This window comes from Delphinus delphis, chromosome 2 (assembly GCF_949987515.2).
Source record: "Delphinus delphis chromosome 2, mDelDel1.2, whole genome shotgun sequence".
Classification (NCBI taxonomy): domain Eukaryota; kingdom Metazoa; phylum Chordata; class Mammalia; order Artiodactyla; family Delphinidae; genus Delphinus; species Delphinus delphis.
The window spans coordinates 869266-887483 of NC_082684.1; the positions used below are offsets into that span (position 1 = coordinate 869266).

Consider the following 18218-nt stretch of genomic DNA (forward strand, 5'->3'; position numbering starts at 1 on the left):
AGGGCTACATTGCAAGGGCAGCTGGAAATTAAGGGGAGATGTCCATAAAAGGAGGGAGCCACAGAAGGGGAACCCCCAAATTCTGTATGTACACTCTGCTCAAATCCTTGACTGTCCCCTTACCTGTGCATGTGTAGGGGAAACTCCAGAGGGCCGGGGAAAAACCACAAGCAGGAGGCTGAAAGAACTGAGGAGACGTTAGCTACTGCCAACCACAGAAATAATACCATGGCAGACAGATTTTGGAATCCAGTCAAGCAGACTGCCTCCTGACAAAAAAATCAATACTTCTCTGAGGAAGAGTACAAAATCCGTAGTCTGGATCATACTTCATCCACCACACCCAGCGCACATTCAAAAATTACTAAATGTGCAAAGAAATAAGAAAATGTGACCCATGGTCAAAATACAAAATAGTCAATGGAGAATGATCCAAGGATGACCCAGACACAGACCCAATTATGACAAGGACTTTAAAGCAGCTATTATAAATATGTTCAGAGATCTTAAAGGAAAATATGCTCATAATGAGTGACTAGATAACCTCTACAGAAAATTTTAAACTATCTACAAGAACCAAATAAAAATTCTAGAACTAGAAAGTACAATTCTGAGTTTTTTAAGTCACTTGATGAGCTTAACAGCAGATTGGAGAAGGCATAAGAAAGGTCAGAAAACTACATTTCAATATAGAGACATTCTATATTTATTATAGATATTCTAATGTATTATGTGTGTAAAATATATTTATATATAATATATAGATTATATATAATATCTATATATTTTATATATCAATAAAATGTTCTTTTAATCCAATCCAAAGAACAGAAAGAAAAATATTGAAAAAAAAGAAAAGAGACTCAATGTCCTATGAGACACTATGAAACATTTGAAAATACGTAAAATTTTGGAGTCCCAGAAAGGGACAAGAGATAGAATAGGGCAGGAAAAGTCTTTGAAGAGATAAAAAGCAAAATTTCCCAATGTGATGAAAATATCAATTTACAGATTTAAGAAGCTCAGCCAGTTCCTAACCATAAATACAACATGATGTGCCATGCTGAGACACACTGTGCAAACTGATGAAGACCAAAGGTGAAGGAGGTGTCTTGATAGCAGCCAGAGAAAGAACACGGACATACAGGGAACAAACTACATCTGGCTTCTCATCGGGAAAAATGGTGACCAGGAAGCAATAGAAGGGGGGAGTTTCAACCCAGAATTCTACATCCAGAGAAAATGTCGCTCCAAAATGAATATGTAATAGACATTTTTAGATACACAAAAACCGAGGGAGTGCATTTCCAAGAGACCTGCAGTAAAGGTAAAGCTAACAGAGAATCTTTGTGCTGAAAGGAAATGACACCAAATGGAAACTCTGATTTACAGGATAGAAAGGCGAGCATCAGAGATGGCAAATATGCAAGTGCAAAAACTAATCTTTTTTCTCTTAGTTTCTTAAAAAGATAATCGATTGTTTAAAGTAAAAATTATTAACAGTGTGTTGTGGGGTTTATAATAGGTACAGATGCAACATATATGACAGTAGCACAAAAGATGAGTTCATAAATGAAACTCTACTTTCTCAAGGCTCTAATGACTTATGTGAGGTAGTCAAATATTGAATCTAAGTTCATTGTGATGACTTCAGGATGCACATTATATTCACTGAATCCATATGCAAAGAGGCTTATCTAAAAAGTCGACAGAGGGGCTTCCCTGGTGGCGCAGTGGTTGAGAATCTGCCTGCCAATGAAGGGGACACGGGTTCGAGACCTGGCCTGGGAAGATTCCACATGCCACGGGGCCCGTGAGCCACAACTACTGAGCCTGCGCGTCTGGAGCCTGTGCTCCGCACCAAGAGAGGCCGCGACAGTGAGAGGCCCATGCACCGCGATGAAGAGTGGCCCCCGCTCGCCACAACTAGAGAAAGCCCTCGCACAGAAACAAAGACCCAGCACAGCCAAAAATAAATAAATAAAAATAAATAAATTTATAAAAAGTTGACAGAGAAATTTTTTTTAAAAAGGAAATCCTAGGGCTTCCCAGTGGTTGAGAGTCCGCCTGCTGATGCAGGGGACACAGGTTTGTGCCCTGGTCCGGGAAGATCCCACATGTCATGGAGCAGCTGGGCCCGTGAGCCACGGCCACTGAGCCTGCGCGTCCGTAGCCTGTGCTCCGCGACATGAGAAGCCACAACAGTGACAGGCCCACGTACCGCAAAAAAAAAAAAAAAAAGAAAGAAAAGAAAAAGGAAATCCTAGATCACACGTTGTTTCAGTTGTCATGCCTCTTTCGTTTCCTTTATTTTTTTTATACATGTATTTATTTACTTATATTTGGCTGCGTTGGGTCTTCATTGCTACGCATGGGCCTTCTCTTCATTGCTACGTGTGGGATTTCTCAAGCAGGGTTTACTCTTCATTGTGGTGCACGGATGTCTCATTGCGGTGGCTTCTCTTGTTGCGGAGCACAGGCTCTAGGTGATCAGACTTCAGTAGTTGTGGTGCATGGACCCTAGAGTGCAGTCTCAGTAGCTGTGGCACACGGGCTTAGTTGCTCTGTGGCATGAGGGATCGTCCCGGACCAGGGATTGAACCCACGTCCCCTGCATTGACAGGCCGATTCTTAACCACTGAGCCACCAGGGAAGTCGCCAGAGAAGTTAGAATGGAATAAGTACTTAAAGTACTTACTAAGTACTAAGTATTAACTAATAAGTACTAAGAAGTACTTATTAACCCAAAAGAATGTAGGAAAGAAGGAATAAAGCTACAGTGAACACACTTGATAGCCAAACTTTAAGAGGTGTTCCCATAAGATTAGGGACACAGCAAGGACGCCTGTCGCTTCCGCCACACTGTTTTGCAGTGCTTTACAGATATGTGCTTACCTATTTGTGGATTGTGAAATCAAATCAGACAGTTACAGCCAGCTCTTTTTAATAAACAAAGAAAAAAAGTCTATGCGTTGTACATAACAAGGGTAAATATTTTCATGAAAATTTTGTTTCAGTTACATAAATAAATATACATAATATATGTTACATATAAATAATGTGTGTATGTGAATTAGATTATAATATAAGACACCTTTTTTACAAGGATTGTGGTCAAAACAGTTTGGAAAATGTTTATTTAATAGATTATTGGAGGTCCTGGCCAACGCTACGTGACAAGAAAAAGAAACAGGGCTGTTAGGATTGAAAGGAAAGATGTGAAGGCGGTATTATTTGTAGAAGATGTGATCATTTCCAAGGAAAAGCCAACACAATCAGCAGACAAACTGTTAGAACTAACAAGAAAATCGGGGCAATTTCCATGCAAGACCAACTTACCAAAAGCAGCTGTGTTCCTCTATGTCAGGAAAAACCTACTAGAAAATGTAACAGAAAGCCAGGCACAAGTCACAGCAATGGGAGGAATAACCTGGGAAAGAACGCCCAAGACCTCTGAGAAAAAAATTGAACTCTATTCAAGGACATAAAAGAAATCTGAATGGCTGGAGAGATACACTGGTCAAGGAAGGAATGACATGTTAGATTAAAGTGTCATCTATCTCCCAGACTAAGAAATACAGTGTACTCCCAACCAAAATTCCAGCTGGGTTGGTTTTGTTCGTTTCTTTGTTTGTTTGTGAGATCCATTTACAGCTTAGCCCATTTTGAAAAATAAAAGCACAGGATGAGGGGTTTCAGGGGGACTGTCCCCCTGAATGTTAACACATACACAAAACCATCACTGAAAATGACGGTACTCATGCACAGACTACCAGACCCAAGGAATAGGAGAGCACTCAGAAACAGCCTGGTCGTTCCTAAGAACTTGGACTGCAATGAGTGTGGCGCCTTCAGGCAGCGGGAAAGCTTCTGAGATGGGTGGGAAACTGGCTTCTTCTGTGGAGAACTTCAACCTGGGTTTCTACTCCACACCATATGCACGGTGAGTGGTGATGGAGCCTGCTGGGATCAAACACTTACATCTGAAAGGCTAACTTTAAATATAGCTGAAAGGAAATGGACCAGCAAGGCTGGCGGAGCACAGGAACAGCAACAGCCTGGTGGGATGTATGTCCACCCAGAACTTCAGAATGTGACCTTGTCTGGATATAGGGTCTCTGAAAATGTAATTAGGTTAAGGACCTTGGGATTAGATCACACTAGATTTCAGAAGCATTGTAAGTCCAGTGACTTATAACAGGAGAAGATGACACACAGGGCAGATGGCCATGTGAAGATGGAGGAAGGATTGGAGTGATGTCAATAGCCAGCAGGGGCTGGAAGAGGCAGGAAGGACCCTGCCCTGGAGCCTTCAGGGCAGCTTGGCACTGCCAACACCTTGTTTTTGGATTTCTTGCCTTCCAGAATGTGAGAGTCCATTTCTGTGGTTTTAAGCCACTAAGTTTGTGGGCCTTTGTGACTGCAGCCGCAGGAAGCTCACATGGCAGCCTCCAAACGTGCAAGCTGCAGGGTAAAGAGCTGATGAACCTGCCACGTGGAAATGAAGAATTTCTGTTAAAGGAGGACTCAACAAGCAGCATTAGCAACCAGGGCAGTGACCAGGAGAAGTTTATCCCAAGGTTAAAACTAGCAAGGGGCAAGCCCCTAGAGATGACTGCCTTGCAAATTCCCAGGAAATCGCCAAGAAAATCTTCAGAAAGCAGGATGAGATCACAGACAGACGTCCAAATGTCTCCCAAGTCTCTGAAGAGATATTCCAGCTCATTAGTAATGGGAGCATTTAAATTAGGAGACAACGCACTGCACACTTCAGAGAGTGTAATGACAGCATCCTTGCTGGAAAGGCAGGCACGGAGCTGGAGAAGCGGGGCCTCCCTGGGGTGGAGGACGTCTGGAGGCCTGGGTGGTGGTGGGCCAGCCCCAAGAGGGAGCGGGCAGCAGTGGAGCCAGGCCTGGCCTGGGGGAAGGAAGCCGGGGAGGGGGGATTGAAGCATCTTTGGGCCCATGTTGGGGCCACAACCAAGGGCAACAAGGGGGTCAGCTGGTCTCACTGTCCAGGAGAACTCTGGGGCCTGGCCCCCACCATGGGTACCGAGGGCAGTGAGCCCCTGGTTGAGTCTGAGGGATCTGGGGGCTAGCGCTGCCGCCCATTTAGTGTCCTGGTCAGGAAATGTCAAAGAAACCATCTGCAGCTTGGCCTTCCCTCCAAGCAATCCACTGGCCGGAGCCAGCATTGGCCCCCGGCTACCCCACAGGCCCTTACACGGAGGCCCAGCCTCAGAGGGACCTCACACTGCCTTGGCTGAAGGCCCACCTATCCCAGGCTGTCTGGCCAGGTCCCATCTAACTTCCTGCAGCTGAGCAGGCGCAGGAGCGAGTCTCCTCCAGCACCGAGGGACACACCCCCCTACCCTCCCTGCCCCTGCGCCGGCAGCCCAGTGGCTCCTGGGGTGCTGGGGTAGAGCTGGGGGAGGGGCCAGCTGGGCACGAGGCCTCAGCCTTGAACGCCCACAGCTGGGCAGGAAGCGCAGGGGTGCCGGGCCAAGCCCCCAGCCCCACACACTCACACCGTACAGGCCACAGGGCCAGGCACCACCTGGCAGAAGACTCCCCGGTGGGGCTCTGCCTGCCTTGTGGTTTCTCTCAGAACCTTGAGTCCTTCCAGGGAACTCGGCCTTCCCCCTGCACCTGCCATGCAGCATCTGTCCCTGGGGCCAAGGGTGGGGCGGGACAGACCAGGACAATCTGTCCTGGGGGCCTCGGGGCCCTGGCTCTGCACACGGGGCCCCTCCCCAGCCATCCAGAAGCCCCTCTTGGGTCTTCCAAGAGGCCCGGACACTCCTCTGAGTGTGCAGGCCTGACAGCTCATCTCTGCACAGCCTCCCTGCATGCAGACCAGCGGCCCTGGGTGTCCTGGGCCCAGGGGACGTGGTCCTGCTGTCTCCCTCTCCACAAAGACTGCATGTCACCTCCCAGGAGTCCATGCTGATGAGCTAGCTTGCAAGTTCTCGTGGCCTCCCCTTGTGTGCATCTGGGCCTTTGGGGGGTTCCAGAGACACACCGGCCTGCAGGACACGTCCACAGCATGGAGGCAAGGCCAAGACTCAGCACATCATCTGGCTCAGCACATGTCAGTGGAGCGTCGATGGTAGACTGGCTGCCCCGACAGACCAGAGTCGAATGCCGTGGGCACCTCTACGAAGGCCGCTCTGTGGTCCCCACACCTTGATGGACAGCAGCAGCACAGGGTGGCATGGTACCCCCCAGGGTCCGGTGGCTGCAGAGGTCTCGCCGAGCCACTGGCCAAGCTCACAGCCATGTCCCACCTCCCGACAGGCCCCTGCCAGCCCTTGCCGGCCACGCAGCCCAGTCGCAGCCCCGATGGGAGCCCAGCTGCAGGACAGCGATCGGGAGGCTGGCTCGCAGACAGCGGGTGAGACTGTCGGCCAGCAGGGTGCCCAGGAAGCCACCAGAGGACCAGCACCTGCCTACACCCAGCTGGACCCACAGCCTCTCACACTCGTACCCAGGGCCGCCCCACCAGGCCGGCCCCCAGACCGCTGCTCAGAAAGCCCCGCACTCCGCCGCAGGCACCTAGGCCACGCGGGCCTCAACTTCTCAAGCACAAAACGGCCAGGACCGTCCCTCGTGGGCTGCCTCGGGGGCAGTGGTGGTGGTGCCTGGTGCCCTCTCCCTTCCCGGGCCATCGTAGTGACCACAGTGTGTGCCGGCTGCTCACCAAGTCAGCCCGTGGCATCGAGGGAGAGGTCACGAGCCGGGTGGCAGAGGCCGGGAAGAGGCCACAGAGAGGAGCCTCACCTGAGACCGGCCGTCACTGGGTCGACTTCCCGAGAACAGAGAGAGAGAAGGGAACTTCCAGGGCTGTCGAGGCCCCTGGGGGTTCCCACCCCATTTTTAGCTGAGAGCACTGAGGCAGAGCTCGCCCCCCTGCCCCGCCCTGCCCCAGGCTCTATCGTCTGGGCATAAAAATAACAGCAATGCTTCCTAACGATTCACCTCATCTGGGAGCCTACCCTGAGAGCCTGCAGACGGCCACCACTGGCCAGATGGGCCACACCAGCCACGGGCACCTGACAGAAGACCCCAGCCCCTCAGGCACCCCGCTGCTGGAGCTGCCCAGACCACTGCTGGGAGAAGACACCTGGACTGTCCACCCAGCAGGGACCAAGCTTCTGAGTCACTGCTTGCCTTGCAGCTGTCCCTTCCCTGCATGGGGACACAGGGAAGTAAGAGAACGCTCGAAGCCGACCTGGAGAAGACCAAGGAGCCGAGAATCTCAGACAGGTCAGGGCCAGGGCAAGAATCACACACAGGGCATGGACCTCGGGCTGAGCGTGGGTCTGCCTACAACCAGTAAAAACGGTGATGGCCAGCCCAGGGTCGGGGGAAGCAGCGGGTCTCAGTCCCTAGGCCGGCCAACATGGCAGGCAGGCCTGGGCCCACATCGTCTGGCCTGAGCTGGGCTGGCCTGAGCCAGCCTGACTAGGGTAGGCCAGGCAGGGCTGGGCTGGGCCAAGTTTGGCTTGAGTGGATGGAGTTATGTGGAGGCAGATGAGCTATCCCAGCCTCAGCTGGGCCACACTGGCCAGAAGGGCTGTCCCCAGCCATGTGGGACCGTGCACTGAGCTAAAGTGAGCTGGGCTGTCGTGGGCCAGGCTGCTGCGGTTAGACAGGGAGGGAGCAGGCTGCCCCAGCTGAGCAGAGCTCAGGACTCAGCCTTCCTAGCCTGGCTCAGCTGGGCTGTCCTCAGGTGAACTAGGCAGGCCTGGACTCTGCTGGACTGAGCTGGGCTGTCAGAAGAAACTGGGCTTAGCTGAGTGGGGCCCGACTTGCGTACTTGGGTGGGATAAAAGGGGCAATCTGGGCTCACCTGGGCTGAATGCACTGGGCTGGGCTCTTCTCTGCTGAGCTTGCCTACCCCAGAGGGGTGGGGCAGAGCTAAGGTTGGCTGGGCTGAGCTGAGCTGGTCTGAACTAGGCTGAGATGGGCTGAGCTGGGTTAAACTGGGCTGAACTGGGCTGAGCTGGTCTGAACTGAGATTAACTGGGATGAGCAGGGATGAACTGGGTTGAACTGGGCTTGGTTGAGCTGGGCTGAACTGGGTGGAACTGGGCTGAGCTGAGCTGAACTGGGCTGAGCTGGGCTGAACTGGGCTGAACTGAGCTGAACTGGGCTGACCTGGGTTAGGCATGGCTGGGCTGAGCTGGGCTGAGCTGGGCTGGGCTGAGCTGGGCTGAGCTGGGCTGGGCTGGGCTGGGCTGAGCTGAGCTGGGCTGGGCTGAACTGGGTTAGGCATGGCTGGGCTGAGCTGGGCTGAGCTAAGCTGGGCTGAGCTGGGCTGAGCTGGGCTGGGCTGAGCTGGGCTGAGCTGGGCTGGGCTGAGCTGGGCTGAGCTGGGATGGGCTGGGCTGAGCTGGGCTGGGCTGTGCTGAGCTGGGCTGAGCTGGGTGGGGCTGAGCTGAGCTGGGCTGGGCTGAACTGGGTTAGGCATGGCTGGGCTGAGCTGGGCTGAGCTGGGCTGGGCTGAGCTGGGATGGGCTGGGCTGGGCTGAGCTGGGCTGATCTGGGCTGAGCTGGGCTGGGCTGAGCTGGGCTGAGCTGAGGTGAGCTGGGCTGAGCTGGGCTGAGCTGGGATGGGCTGGGCTGAGCTGGGCTGGGCTGTGCTGAGCTGGGCTGAGCTGGGCTGGGCTGAGCTGGGCTGAGCTGAGGTGAGCTGGGCTGAGCTGGGCTGAGCTGGGCTGAGCTGGGCTGGGCTGTGCTGAGCTGGGCTGAGCTGGGTGGGGCTGAGCTGAGCTGGGCTGGGCTGAACTGGGTTAGGCATGGCTGGGCTGAGCTGGGCTGAGCTGGGCTGGGCTGAGCTGGGATGGGCTGGGCTGGGCTGAGCTGAGGTGAGCTGGGCTGAGCTGGGCTGAGCTGGGATGGGCTGGGCTGAGCTGGGCTGGGCTGTGCTGAGCTGGGCTGAGCTGGGCTGGGCTGAGCTGGGCTGAGCTGAGGTGAGCTGGGCTGAGCTGGGCTGAGCTGGGCTGAGCTGGGATGGGCTGGGCTGAGCTGGATTAACTGGGTGGAGTGGGCTGTGGGGTCATCCTGTCCAGCTTTGCTCAGTCAGCTAAACTGAACTAAAATGAACCACGTGGACACAGCTCAGATGAGCTGTTTTGCTTGAGATGGGACGTCAGGGGCTGAAGCAGGCCAGGCTGGATCAAGACAGGCTGCTCTGGGCTGAGCTGGGGTGAACTGGGATGAACTGGGCTGAGCTGGCTTGAAATGTGCAGGACCCGTTAGGGGTGCTGGGCTGTACGCGCGAGCTGCTTTGTCTCAGCTGGTCTCAGCTGTCCTGACACACGGTCATCTGGGCTGTGCTCAGCTGGGCTAGCCGGCAGAATAGAGGAAGGTGGAAGAGCCGAGCTGGGATGCAGGGCTGGGATGGGCTGGGGGCTGGAGCTCCAAGGCCAGGGAACGTGCAGACCGGCCTGGCAGCCAGAGGAGCCTGAGAAGGGCTGAGGAGGGCTCTGAGGGGCCTCTGTCCTCTCTCCATGGGGCCTGGAATCGGGCTCCCCTGGGGGGTCAGCAGGGCAGGTAGAGCACCAGCGGGCCTGGGCTGGTCAGCCGAAGGATGGGGTGAAGGGGCAGCCATGGCAAAGCAGCTCAGGGACCTGAAGGCTGACCCACGGCTGCAGGCAGCAGGGGTCCAGTGGGTGGCAGGTGGACCCGCCCACAGCAGGCCCACAGGGACTTTGGAGTGGGGCAGGGACACAAGGCGATTCCTGGGAAGTGGGGTCCTGTGGGTCCAGGCCCTTATGAGGTCTTTGGTTTGGAGCAGAAGGGCAAGCTCGATGGTTCCTGGGGGTCTCCCTGATCCCCGATGGGGGTCTGAGTTAGGGTCAGGAGTGGGAAAGCAGCTTGGTGATCCTGGGGGTCTCTGTGTCCCAGGCCTGTGTTCCCAGGGCTATGGGTGGGGCAGAGGGGACAGACTGGTGGCTACTGAGGTTCTCAGGGTCCCTGATCTCCAATGGGAGTCTATGAGTGGGGGCAGAAGAGTAGCCTGGTAACTCCTGGGCCTGGGGGGTTTCTCCCTGGGTCCCCGGGTGCCAACAGAGGGCTATGGGCTCTGAACCTCCACCTCAGGGAGTGGGTTAGCGCCTCCACTCAGGAGCCCCGTGTCCACCCACTTGGGGCTGAGGGCAGGAGTCCTGGCCAAGGGCAGTGACAGCCACTGCTCCTGCAGGGGCACAAGGATTCACTGGAGGGCGTCCCTAGTAGAATCAGGAGATGAGGAAAAGACCCAGGAGGAGCCATCTGTCCCCCAAAGCTGGAACACAGTCCCGGTGTTCCCTGCACTGGACCTCCCCACCTCCACCCCACAGCCCACCCTCCAAAGCCAGCAGTTAGCCTGGCACATACAGGTGACAGTCCCGAGGCCAGCACTGACTGCTGTTCTGTCCCCACAGCCTCCATCCACGGCCCATCTGTCTACCCCTTGCGTTCCTGTTGCAAAAGTGCTACCAATACCACCTCTGTGACGCTGGGCTGCCTGGCCACGGGCTACTTCCCGGGCCCAGTGACCATGACCTGGGACACAGCGTCCCTGAACAGGAGCACGCTGACCTTCCCTGCCATCCAAAACTTGAACTCCAGCCTCTACACCACCAGCAGCCAGGTGACACTCTCGGGCGAGTGGTCCAAGCAGAAGCTCACCTGCAGCGTGGCCCACGCTGCGTCCAACACCACCACCACCAAGGCCGTCACTGGTGAGCCAGGCCTGGGCAGCCCACGAGACAGCCAGAGGGGGAGGGGAGGCTGGGCGGGAGGGACAGGGAGGAAGGGCTGGGGGCTCAGAGAGGCCAGCCCCACTCCTGCTGCCTCTGCCGCCAGGGTGCACCAAGAGCTTCACCGACCCCACCGTGAAGCTCTTTTACTCCTCCTGCGACCCCCGTGGCGACACCCATACCACCATCCAGCTCCTGTGCTTCATCTCCGGCTACACCCCAGGCAAAATCAAGGTCACCTGGTTGGTGGACGGGCGTGAGGCCACAGACGTGTTCCCACACACCGGCCCCGAAAAGGTGGAGGGCAAACTGGCCTCCACCTACAGCGAGCTCAACATCACGCAGGGCCAGTGGGTGTCCCAACTCACCTACACCTGCCGGGTCACCTATTATGGCTTCAACTACGACAACCACGCCCGCAGGTGCACAGGTATGGCCCTCGCCCACGCCAACACCCAGCCGCTGGGGATTCAGAGAGGAGGGCAGACTCAGCCTCACTCAGCCCCTTCCCACACACAGCCGAGTCCGAGCCCCGTGGCGTGAGCGCCTACCTGAGCCCACCCACGCCCCTCGACCTGTACATCAACAAGTCACCCAAGATCACCTGCCTGGTGGTGGACCTGGCCAGCAAAAAGGACGTTGTACTGACCTGGTCCAGGGAGAACAAAGATCTAGTGCCTTCAGACTCGCTCGTCTTCAAGGATGAGTTCAACGGGACGGTCACCGTCACGTCCACCCTGCTGGTGGACGTCAGTGACTGGCTCAAGGGCGACACCTACTACTGCAAAGTGACCCACCCACACCTACCCAAGGAGATCCTGCGCTCCATCTCCAAGGGCCCTGGTGAGCCGCAGGCTGAGGGGAGGTGGGCGGCCCCCCAGGTGGAGCCTGGCTGACCGCACACCTGTCTGCAGGCAAGCGCATGGTTCCCGAGGTCTACGTGTTCCCGACACCCAAGGAGGAGCTCAAGACTAAGGGCGAGGTCACCCTCACCTGCCTGATCCAGAACTTCTTCCCTGCGGACATCTCCGTGCAGTGGCTGCGGAACGACGCCCTGATGCAGGCGGACCAGCACACCATCACGAGGCCCCACAAGGTCCGCAGCCCCAACCCCGACTTCTCCGCCTACTTCATCTACAGCCACCTGGTGGTCAGGCGGGCCGACTGGGAGCAGAAGAGCAAATTCACCTGCCAAGTGGTGCACGAGGCGCTGCCCGGCTCAAGGACGTTCAACAGATCGACGTCCATCAACCTTGGTAAATGATGCCTGACCTCCCCCCTCTCCTCATCCCAGGGCTCCATCCTGCTGGGGCAGGGGAGGGGGCCAGCCAGACCTCCCGTCCATTGTCAATAAACACTCCAGTGCCTGCTCAGAGCCCTGGGCGTGCCCATCCTTGGGGAGCTGTGGGGCAGGGAGCGGTGTCTTGGCACAGAGGAAAGGGAGGCACGGGGTGGGGGCCAGGGCTGAGGCGCGTCTCCATCCAGCATCGCCGTCTGTGTCAGAGGGCCTCCCCGCCACCCCACTGTGGACTCTACCCAGTCAAAGGAGCTCTAAGAGCCCGAGAGTAGTCCTAGGGGAGGGACCACAGAGACCCCAGCCTCTCCTGGAGCTCCCGGAGGCCTCAGCCTCCACCCCCAGCCTCCTGCCAGCCCCTCTGGACACAGACAAGCCCCCAGGCTCCCAAGTCCAGCTGCACACACAGGCCCTCCAGGTAGAGAAATGGGCCGAGTCAGACCCCCACACTGGCACCAACACGCAGGTCCCTCCACTGTCACCTCCTGGGCACAGATGGGCCAACCCTGCACAGGGGCCCGTGCGGAGCCCACTCCTCTGACCCCTGCCTTCTGACCCCCAGCCTACCTGCGTGGCCACATGCAGGGTCGGGCCAGGGTCGGCACCCAGGGTCCTCATCTTGCCGCTCAGGCTCACTCCACCCTGAATCGGTCCAGGGAAGCACCCAGCCCTCGCACGCACCCTCACACTGTCATGCCCACTGGTGCCAGGGCTCCGCACGCACCCAAGTCACACGGCACTGCCAGCCGCTGGTAGCACCTCACACACACTCACAGGTGGCCTCCTGAGGCCCGCCCTAGCTCCCAGGCCACTCCCAAACCCTTCGCCGTCATACCGGGGCCCCTGGACCCACCCATCGCCCCACATGGCTTCCTCGTGCAGCCAAGCCCTCCCTGTCAGCTGCACCCCACAGATGGACAGTTGGACACGCAGACACACACTGACGCACATGGACACACACACGGACACAGACACATGAGGACAGAGACATGAACACACACAGATACACATGCTGATACAATGAACAGACACACATGGACAGACACACTGACACACATGGACACAGATATACACGAACACATATGGACACAGACACTGATACACATGGACAGACACATGGACACACAGACATGAACACACAGACACACATGGACACACGCATGGATACCCACAGACATATGGACACAGGCGCAAAGAGACACATGCGCGTGGACACACACAGACACACGCATGGACACATACTGATACACATGGACAGACACTCTGACACACACAGACATGGATATACACAGACACGTATGGACACAGACACACGGGGACACAGACATGAACCCACACACATGAATACAGATACACATACTGACACACGTGGACACACACGGACAGACACACTCATGGACAGCACACAGGCACCCACCACATCCACACAGAAAGCAGCACATGCACAGCCCACACCCTGAACACGAGCCCAGAGCAGAGGCCGTGCTGGGGAAGGAAGGGGGCCAGCCCCAGGACAGGAGGAGCAAGGGGCCAGGGGCAGCTCTGGGCTCCCGCACACTGGGCAAGATCTGTGCAGCCGGGCCCAGCCCTCGGGGCACCCACTGCAATGATCTGATGACCCTAGGGGCCCTCCCGGGTCCAGACCCCCTCCTGAGGGCTCCAGGCAGGGAGGCCAGCCTCTGCTCTTCAAGGGCCCCTCTGGTTGGCGAGAATGGAGCCGAGCAGGAACGGGGCCCAGGGGGCCAGACTGGGCGGCCACAGGCCATGCAGTGGGTGGATGTGGGTGCTCCCCAGGCCGGGGGCCCCCGCCTGCCACGGGGCAGGGAGCGGGGTGGGGCAGAGCTGGAGCTGAGGTGAGGGGCCCGCGGGGCTGAGAGGGGCGACCAGCCGTCAGGAGAAAAGCCGGAGAAACGGTGGCGGAGAAACGGTGGCAGAGATAACGCCAGCCACCCGCGAGTGGAGGGACAGCAGAGGGCAGGGGAGCAGCGCCGCCCCACACAGCCGCCGGCCAGCTCGGGGGCTTCCAACCCCCCACCCTCCAGGTCCGGCTGGTGGCTCTGGGCAGTCGCAGAGGGGCCAGACGGAGGGACTGCCCAGGACCAGGGCGCCAGGCCCAGTCCCTCAACTCCCTAAGGCTGGCCAGGCCTGTCCCCCGTCGGACCCCGAGGCCAGGGGGCTGACCGGCTGGCACCCGCAGAGCTGGCCCTGGAGGACCTGTGTACAGAGGAGGCCGACAGTGACGAGCTGGAGGGGACGCAGACCGGCCTCCTAACCTTCGTGGCGCTCTTCCTGCTTAGCGTGAGCTATGGCGCTGCCGTCACCCTCTGCAAGGTGGGCACGGACGCCCCGTCCCAGGGCGGGGCGCCCAACAGAGGGAGAGCCTCAGCTGGGCACAGAGTCCCTCACGCACGCCGTCCTCCAGGTGAAGTGGGTCCTGGCTGCTGTCCTGCAGAAGCAGCCGCAGGCTTCCGGCGACTACAGGAACGCCGCACAGCCCTGCCTTTTCCCTCGTGTGAGCGTCCCCGAGGCTGCCAGCTCGACCCTGGGCCAGAGGAAGGAGCAGACCAGCCCCCAAGGGGCCAGAGCCAGGGGCCCAGCGTCCAGCACACGGGTGCCGAGAGGCCCCAGCTCAGCCCCAAGGTCGAAGGCAACAGGGGGCCCGCCTTACACAGCCCCACACCACCCCACTTTGGGGCAAGTCCCAGAAGAGCATCTGTTCCCTCCACAGAGAGACCTGGGCTGGGCGTGGGTGCTGACCACCCCAGGCTTCTCCCAGGCCCCTGGGCTCGGGCCCACACCGGTTCTGACTGAACAACCCCTGAAACACAGCGACGGCCTTGAGCCCATGGCCCAGCCCACGCTGGAGCCCAGAGCCAGATCTAGGACTCAGAGTCCCCACCAGCCCGATCCAGCGTCTGAGTCCAGCCCAGCCGAGCCAAGGGCTCACTCCCCAGGCTCAGTCCCGCCCTCAGTGCCCCCAGGGCCAAGTGCGCTGCCCCCCATGCCCTGCTCCTGTCCCCTGCCCACCCTCCCTGCTGTCCACCCCCAGGCCCCGTTCGTGCAGAATGAGGATGCAGAGAAGACCTTCTGGGGAAGGTCCAGGGGAGTTTCCAGGGCTGCAGGCAGGGCCCTAGGCTGTGAGGCAGGGTCCCACAGCAGAAGGCGCTTCCCAAGGGGTCCGCAGTGTGACCACAGCAGCCCTGCAGCACCCACCCACATCCCCCATGCCCTCGTTCGACCTCTCTCCTAACTTTTCCTAGTAAAGTTCAATAAAGAATCCCATGCCAGGGGCTTCCCTGGTGGCGCAGTCGTTGAGAGTCCGCCTGCCAATGCGGGGGATACAGGTTCGTGCCCCAGTCCGGGAGGATCCCACACGCCGCGGAGCGACTGGGCCCGTGAGCCATGGCCGCTGGGCCTGCGCGTCCAGAGTCTGTGCTCCACAGCGGGAGAGGATGCAGCAGAGAGAGGCCCACGTACCGCAAAAGAAAAAAAAATCCCATGCCAGGGCTTCCCTGGTGGCACAGTGGTTAAGAGTCCGCCTGCCAAGGCACGGGACACGGGTTCATGCCCCGGTCCGGGAAAATCCCACATGCCGCGGAGCGGCTGGGCCCATGAGCCATGGCCGCTGAGCCTGCGCGTCCAGAGCCTGTGCCCCACAACAGGAGAGGCCAGAACAGTGAGAGGACCGCGTACCGCAAAAAAAAAAAGAATCCCTTGCCACCTGAGCACACCTTGGGGAAGTGCCTGTGGTCCCTGGGGAGCAGGAGGTGCCCCCCGCCGAGGACGTGGACAAGGGGCCAGAGGGAAGGGGGCAGAGGCCCGCTCTGGGCCCCGAGGACCCAAGTGTCCAGCCAGGCTCCGCCTCAAGAGTCCTTCAATGCCCACTGAGACCCTGGTTCAGGCTCCACCACGCCTGCACCACTGGCCTCCAGCCCAGACTCACCGCCCCTCCCCACACGAAGGTAAAGGCAACAGTCCCACTCCCCGTGGGCAAACCCTGAGGGGCTCATTCAGTGGTCAGTGCAGGAGGCCGCAGGAGCACAGCGGCACAAGCACCAGGGTGGAGGCCGGCATCAGCCTCCTGGGGTCCCAGTCACTACCCAGCCGTCCACCCACTGAGCTCACACAGACAGGCCAGTCCTCAGGCCCCATCCCGCCAGCCTGCCCAGACGTCCTGATGAACAAGCGATAGCTGTCTGGGGCTGGTCGCCACCGTCCTCGAGAAGAAAGCAGGGAGCCGCGCAGGCAGGAGCCACGGGCACCAGGGAGAGGGCCGGCTGGCCAAGCACAGTGGTGGGCATGGGCTGAGCCTCCTCCTGAGGGTAAAAAGCTGGAGAAGCCCACCCACAAGGGGCTCTGAAGTCCCATGGAAACGGGGCAGAGCACATGTGACACAGGGCAGGACTCCTTCATATACGAAGAGCACTCGGCAACCAATGACAAGAAAGAAATGTGAGCAGTGGGTCCTGCACTGTAAGGAAAAACCGGGTGGCCAGTAACAGGAAGAAAAGGTTTCAATTATTAGGAAAGGTAAAATAAGGAGGAAACTAGGGGCAGTGAGTGACCTTCTTGGCCTCTTAGGGCCTGTGAGCAGTTAAGACCATTCTTCAGGGCCCAGTGGCCTCCTTCCCAGCATACAAGTGCCCAGACTCTGTTGACAGGAGAGTCCACTTGTGGCGAAGGCCCTTCAGAGAGCTTCCATCTGCACTGGGAGACCAGGCATCCCGCGGACTCCGACATGGACCGTGCAGCCTGTGGAGGTCGGGCATAGAAAACCCAGAACTGGGCAATTCTGAGGCTTGTCCAGAGAGCCCAAGTGTTTGGTTCAAATAGAACATGAGAGGAGCAGTAGAGCACTTCACACAAGGTCAAGGGCACAGCCCTGCTCTGCTCTGCCCCCTCACACTGACACTCACACACTCACACCTGCACAGACTCGCACACAGTTTCCAGAAACCAGGCCCCAAGACCGGCCCCCACCTGCATGGCTCTCTCAAGCCGAGGTCCAGGGGCCTTCCTCCCATCTCCTGAGCTGGGAGCCCCCAGGGGCAGAGCTGAGTGTCCCCTTTCTCTGACTTGCACCCCGGATCATGAGACCACCCATGGAATCCAGAGCAAGGGCAACAAGGGCTCAGCCCACGCGGGCCCCTGAAAGCTGGGCGTCGTCACACACGGACAACGCGCATCTTCCCCAAGTCGGGAAGAAAGGTGGTGAAGCAGGAGACAGATGGGCCCCTGGGCTGAGTCGCTGGAGCGTGCCAACAGAGGAAGCTGGAGCTCTGTTTTCCCTGACACTCCAAGGACAAAGTCAGTGGCAGGAGCTGAGCCCTGCTGGAGTAAAGAGATAAGACGACCACGTCTATCGCTCCTGAGGTCAGGGAAAGCTCCCCGACTGCACATGCGCAGGAAGCCTCCTCGGGGGTCAAAAAGGGAGGGCGTGCCAGCCCATAATGTGTTGTCAAACTTCCCGCTAGCCTTTGCATTGGAATCTTTTTTTTTTTTTTTTGCGGTACGTGGGCCTCTCACTGTTGTGGCCTCTCCCGTTGCGGGGCACAGGCTCCGGACGCGCAGGCTCAGCGGCCATGGCTCACGGGCCCAGCCGCTCCGCGGCATGTGGTATCTTCCCGGACCGGGGCACGAACCCGTGTCCCCTGCATCGGCAGGCGGACTCTCAACCACTGCGCCACCAGCGAAGCCTGCGTTGGAATCTTTCTTGTCAAAAAGATACAAACTTGTCAGGAGGGCCCTAGGGCAGGTCAGATGTGGGAAAAGAGGCGAGGTAATGGGCCAGAGGAAGACAGAGATCCAGGAGAGCCGTGCTGTACAGACGAGCCGAGCACCCCTTCACTTCTCATCAGGGAGGACGCCCACACCCTCTCTCTCCAGGTGAGTATTTCTGCCTCCTCCTGTCTTCAATAAGCTACTTCCCTAGCCCACATGTTGTGCTGTGCTTCTATAGCTAGTGGGAAGCAGCCGCATAGCACAGGGAGATCAGCTCGGTGCTTTGTGACCGCCTGGAGGGGTGGGATAGAGAGGGTGGGAGGGAGGGAGACGCAAGAGGGAAGAGATATGGGAACATGTGTATATGTATAATTGATTCACCTTGTTATGCAGCAGAAACTAACACACCATTGTAAAGCAATTATACCCCAATAAAGATGTTAAAAAAAAAAAGA

General features: G+C 57.7%; 2 gene segments (V, D, J or C); both read left to right on the forward strand.

The window, feature by feature from the left end:
• Positions 1–18218, forward strand: part of LOC132417612 (immunoglobulin alpha-2 heavy chain-like) — a 159891-nt gene that overhangs the window by 133208 nt on the left and 8465 nt on the right.
• LOC132421216 (immunoglobulin heavy constant epsilon-like) overlaps positions 1–18218 on the forward strand; it is a 47523-nt gene that overhangs the window by 27708 nt on the left and 1597 nt on the right. The window contains 6 exon segments of the C gene segment in view: positions 10431–10730; positions 10855–11178; positions 11268–11591; positions 11663–12004; positions 14240–14373; positions 14465–14653. Coding sequence covers positions 10431–10730; positions 10855–11178; positions 11268–11591; positions 11663–12004; positions 14240–14373; positions 14465–14653 — 1613 coding nt within the window.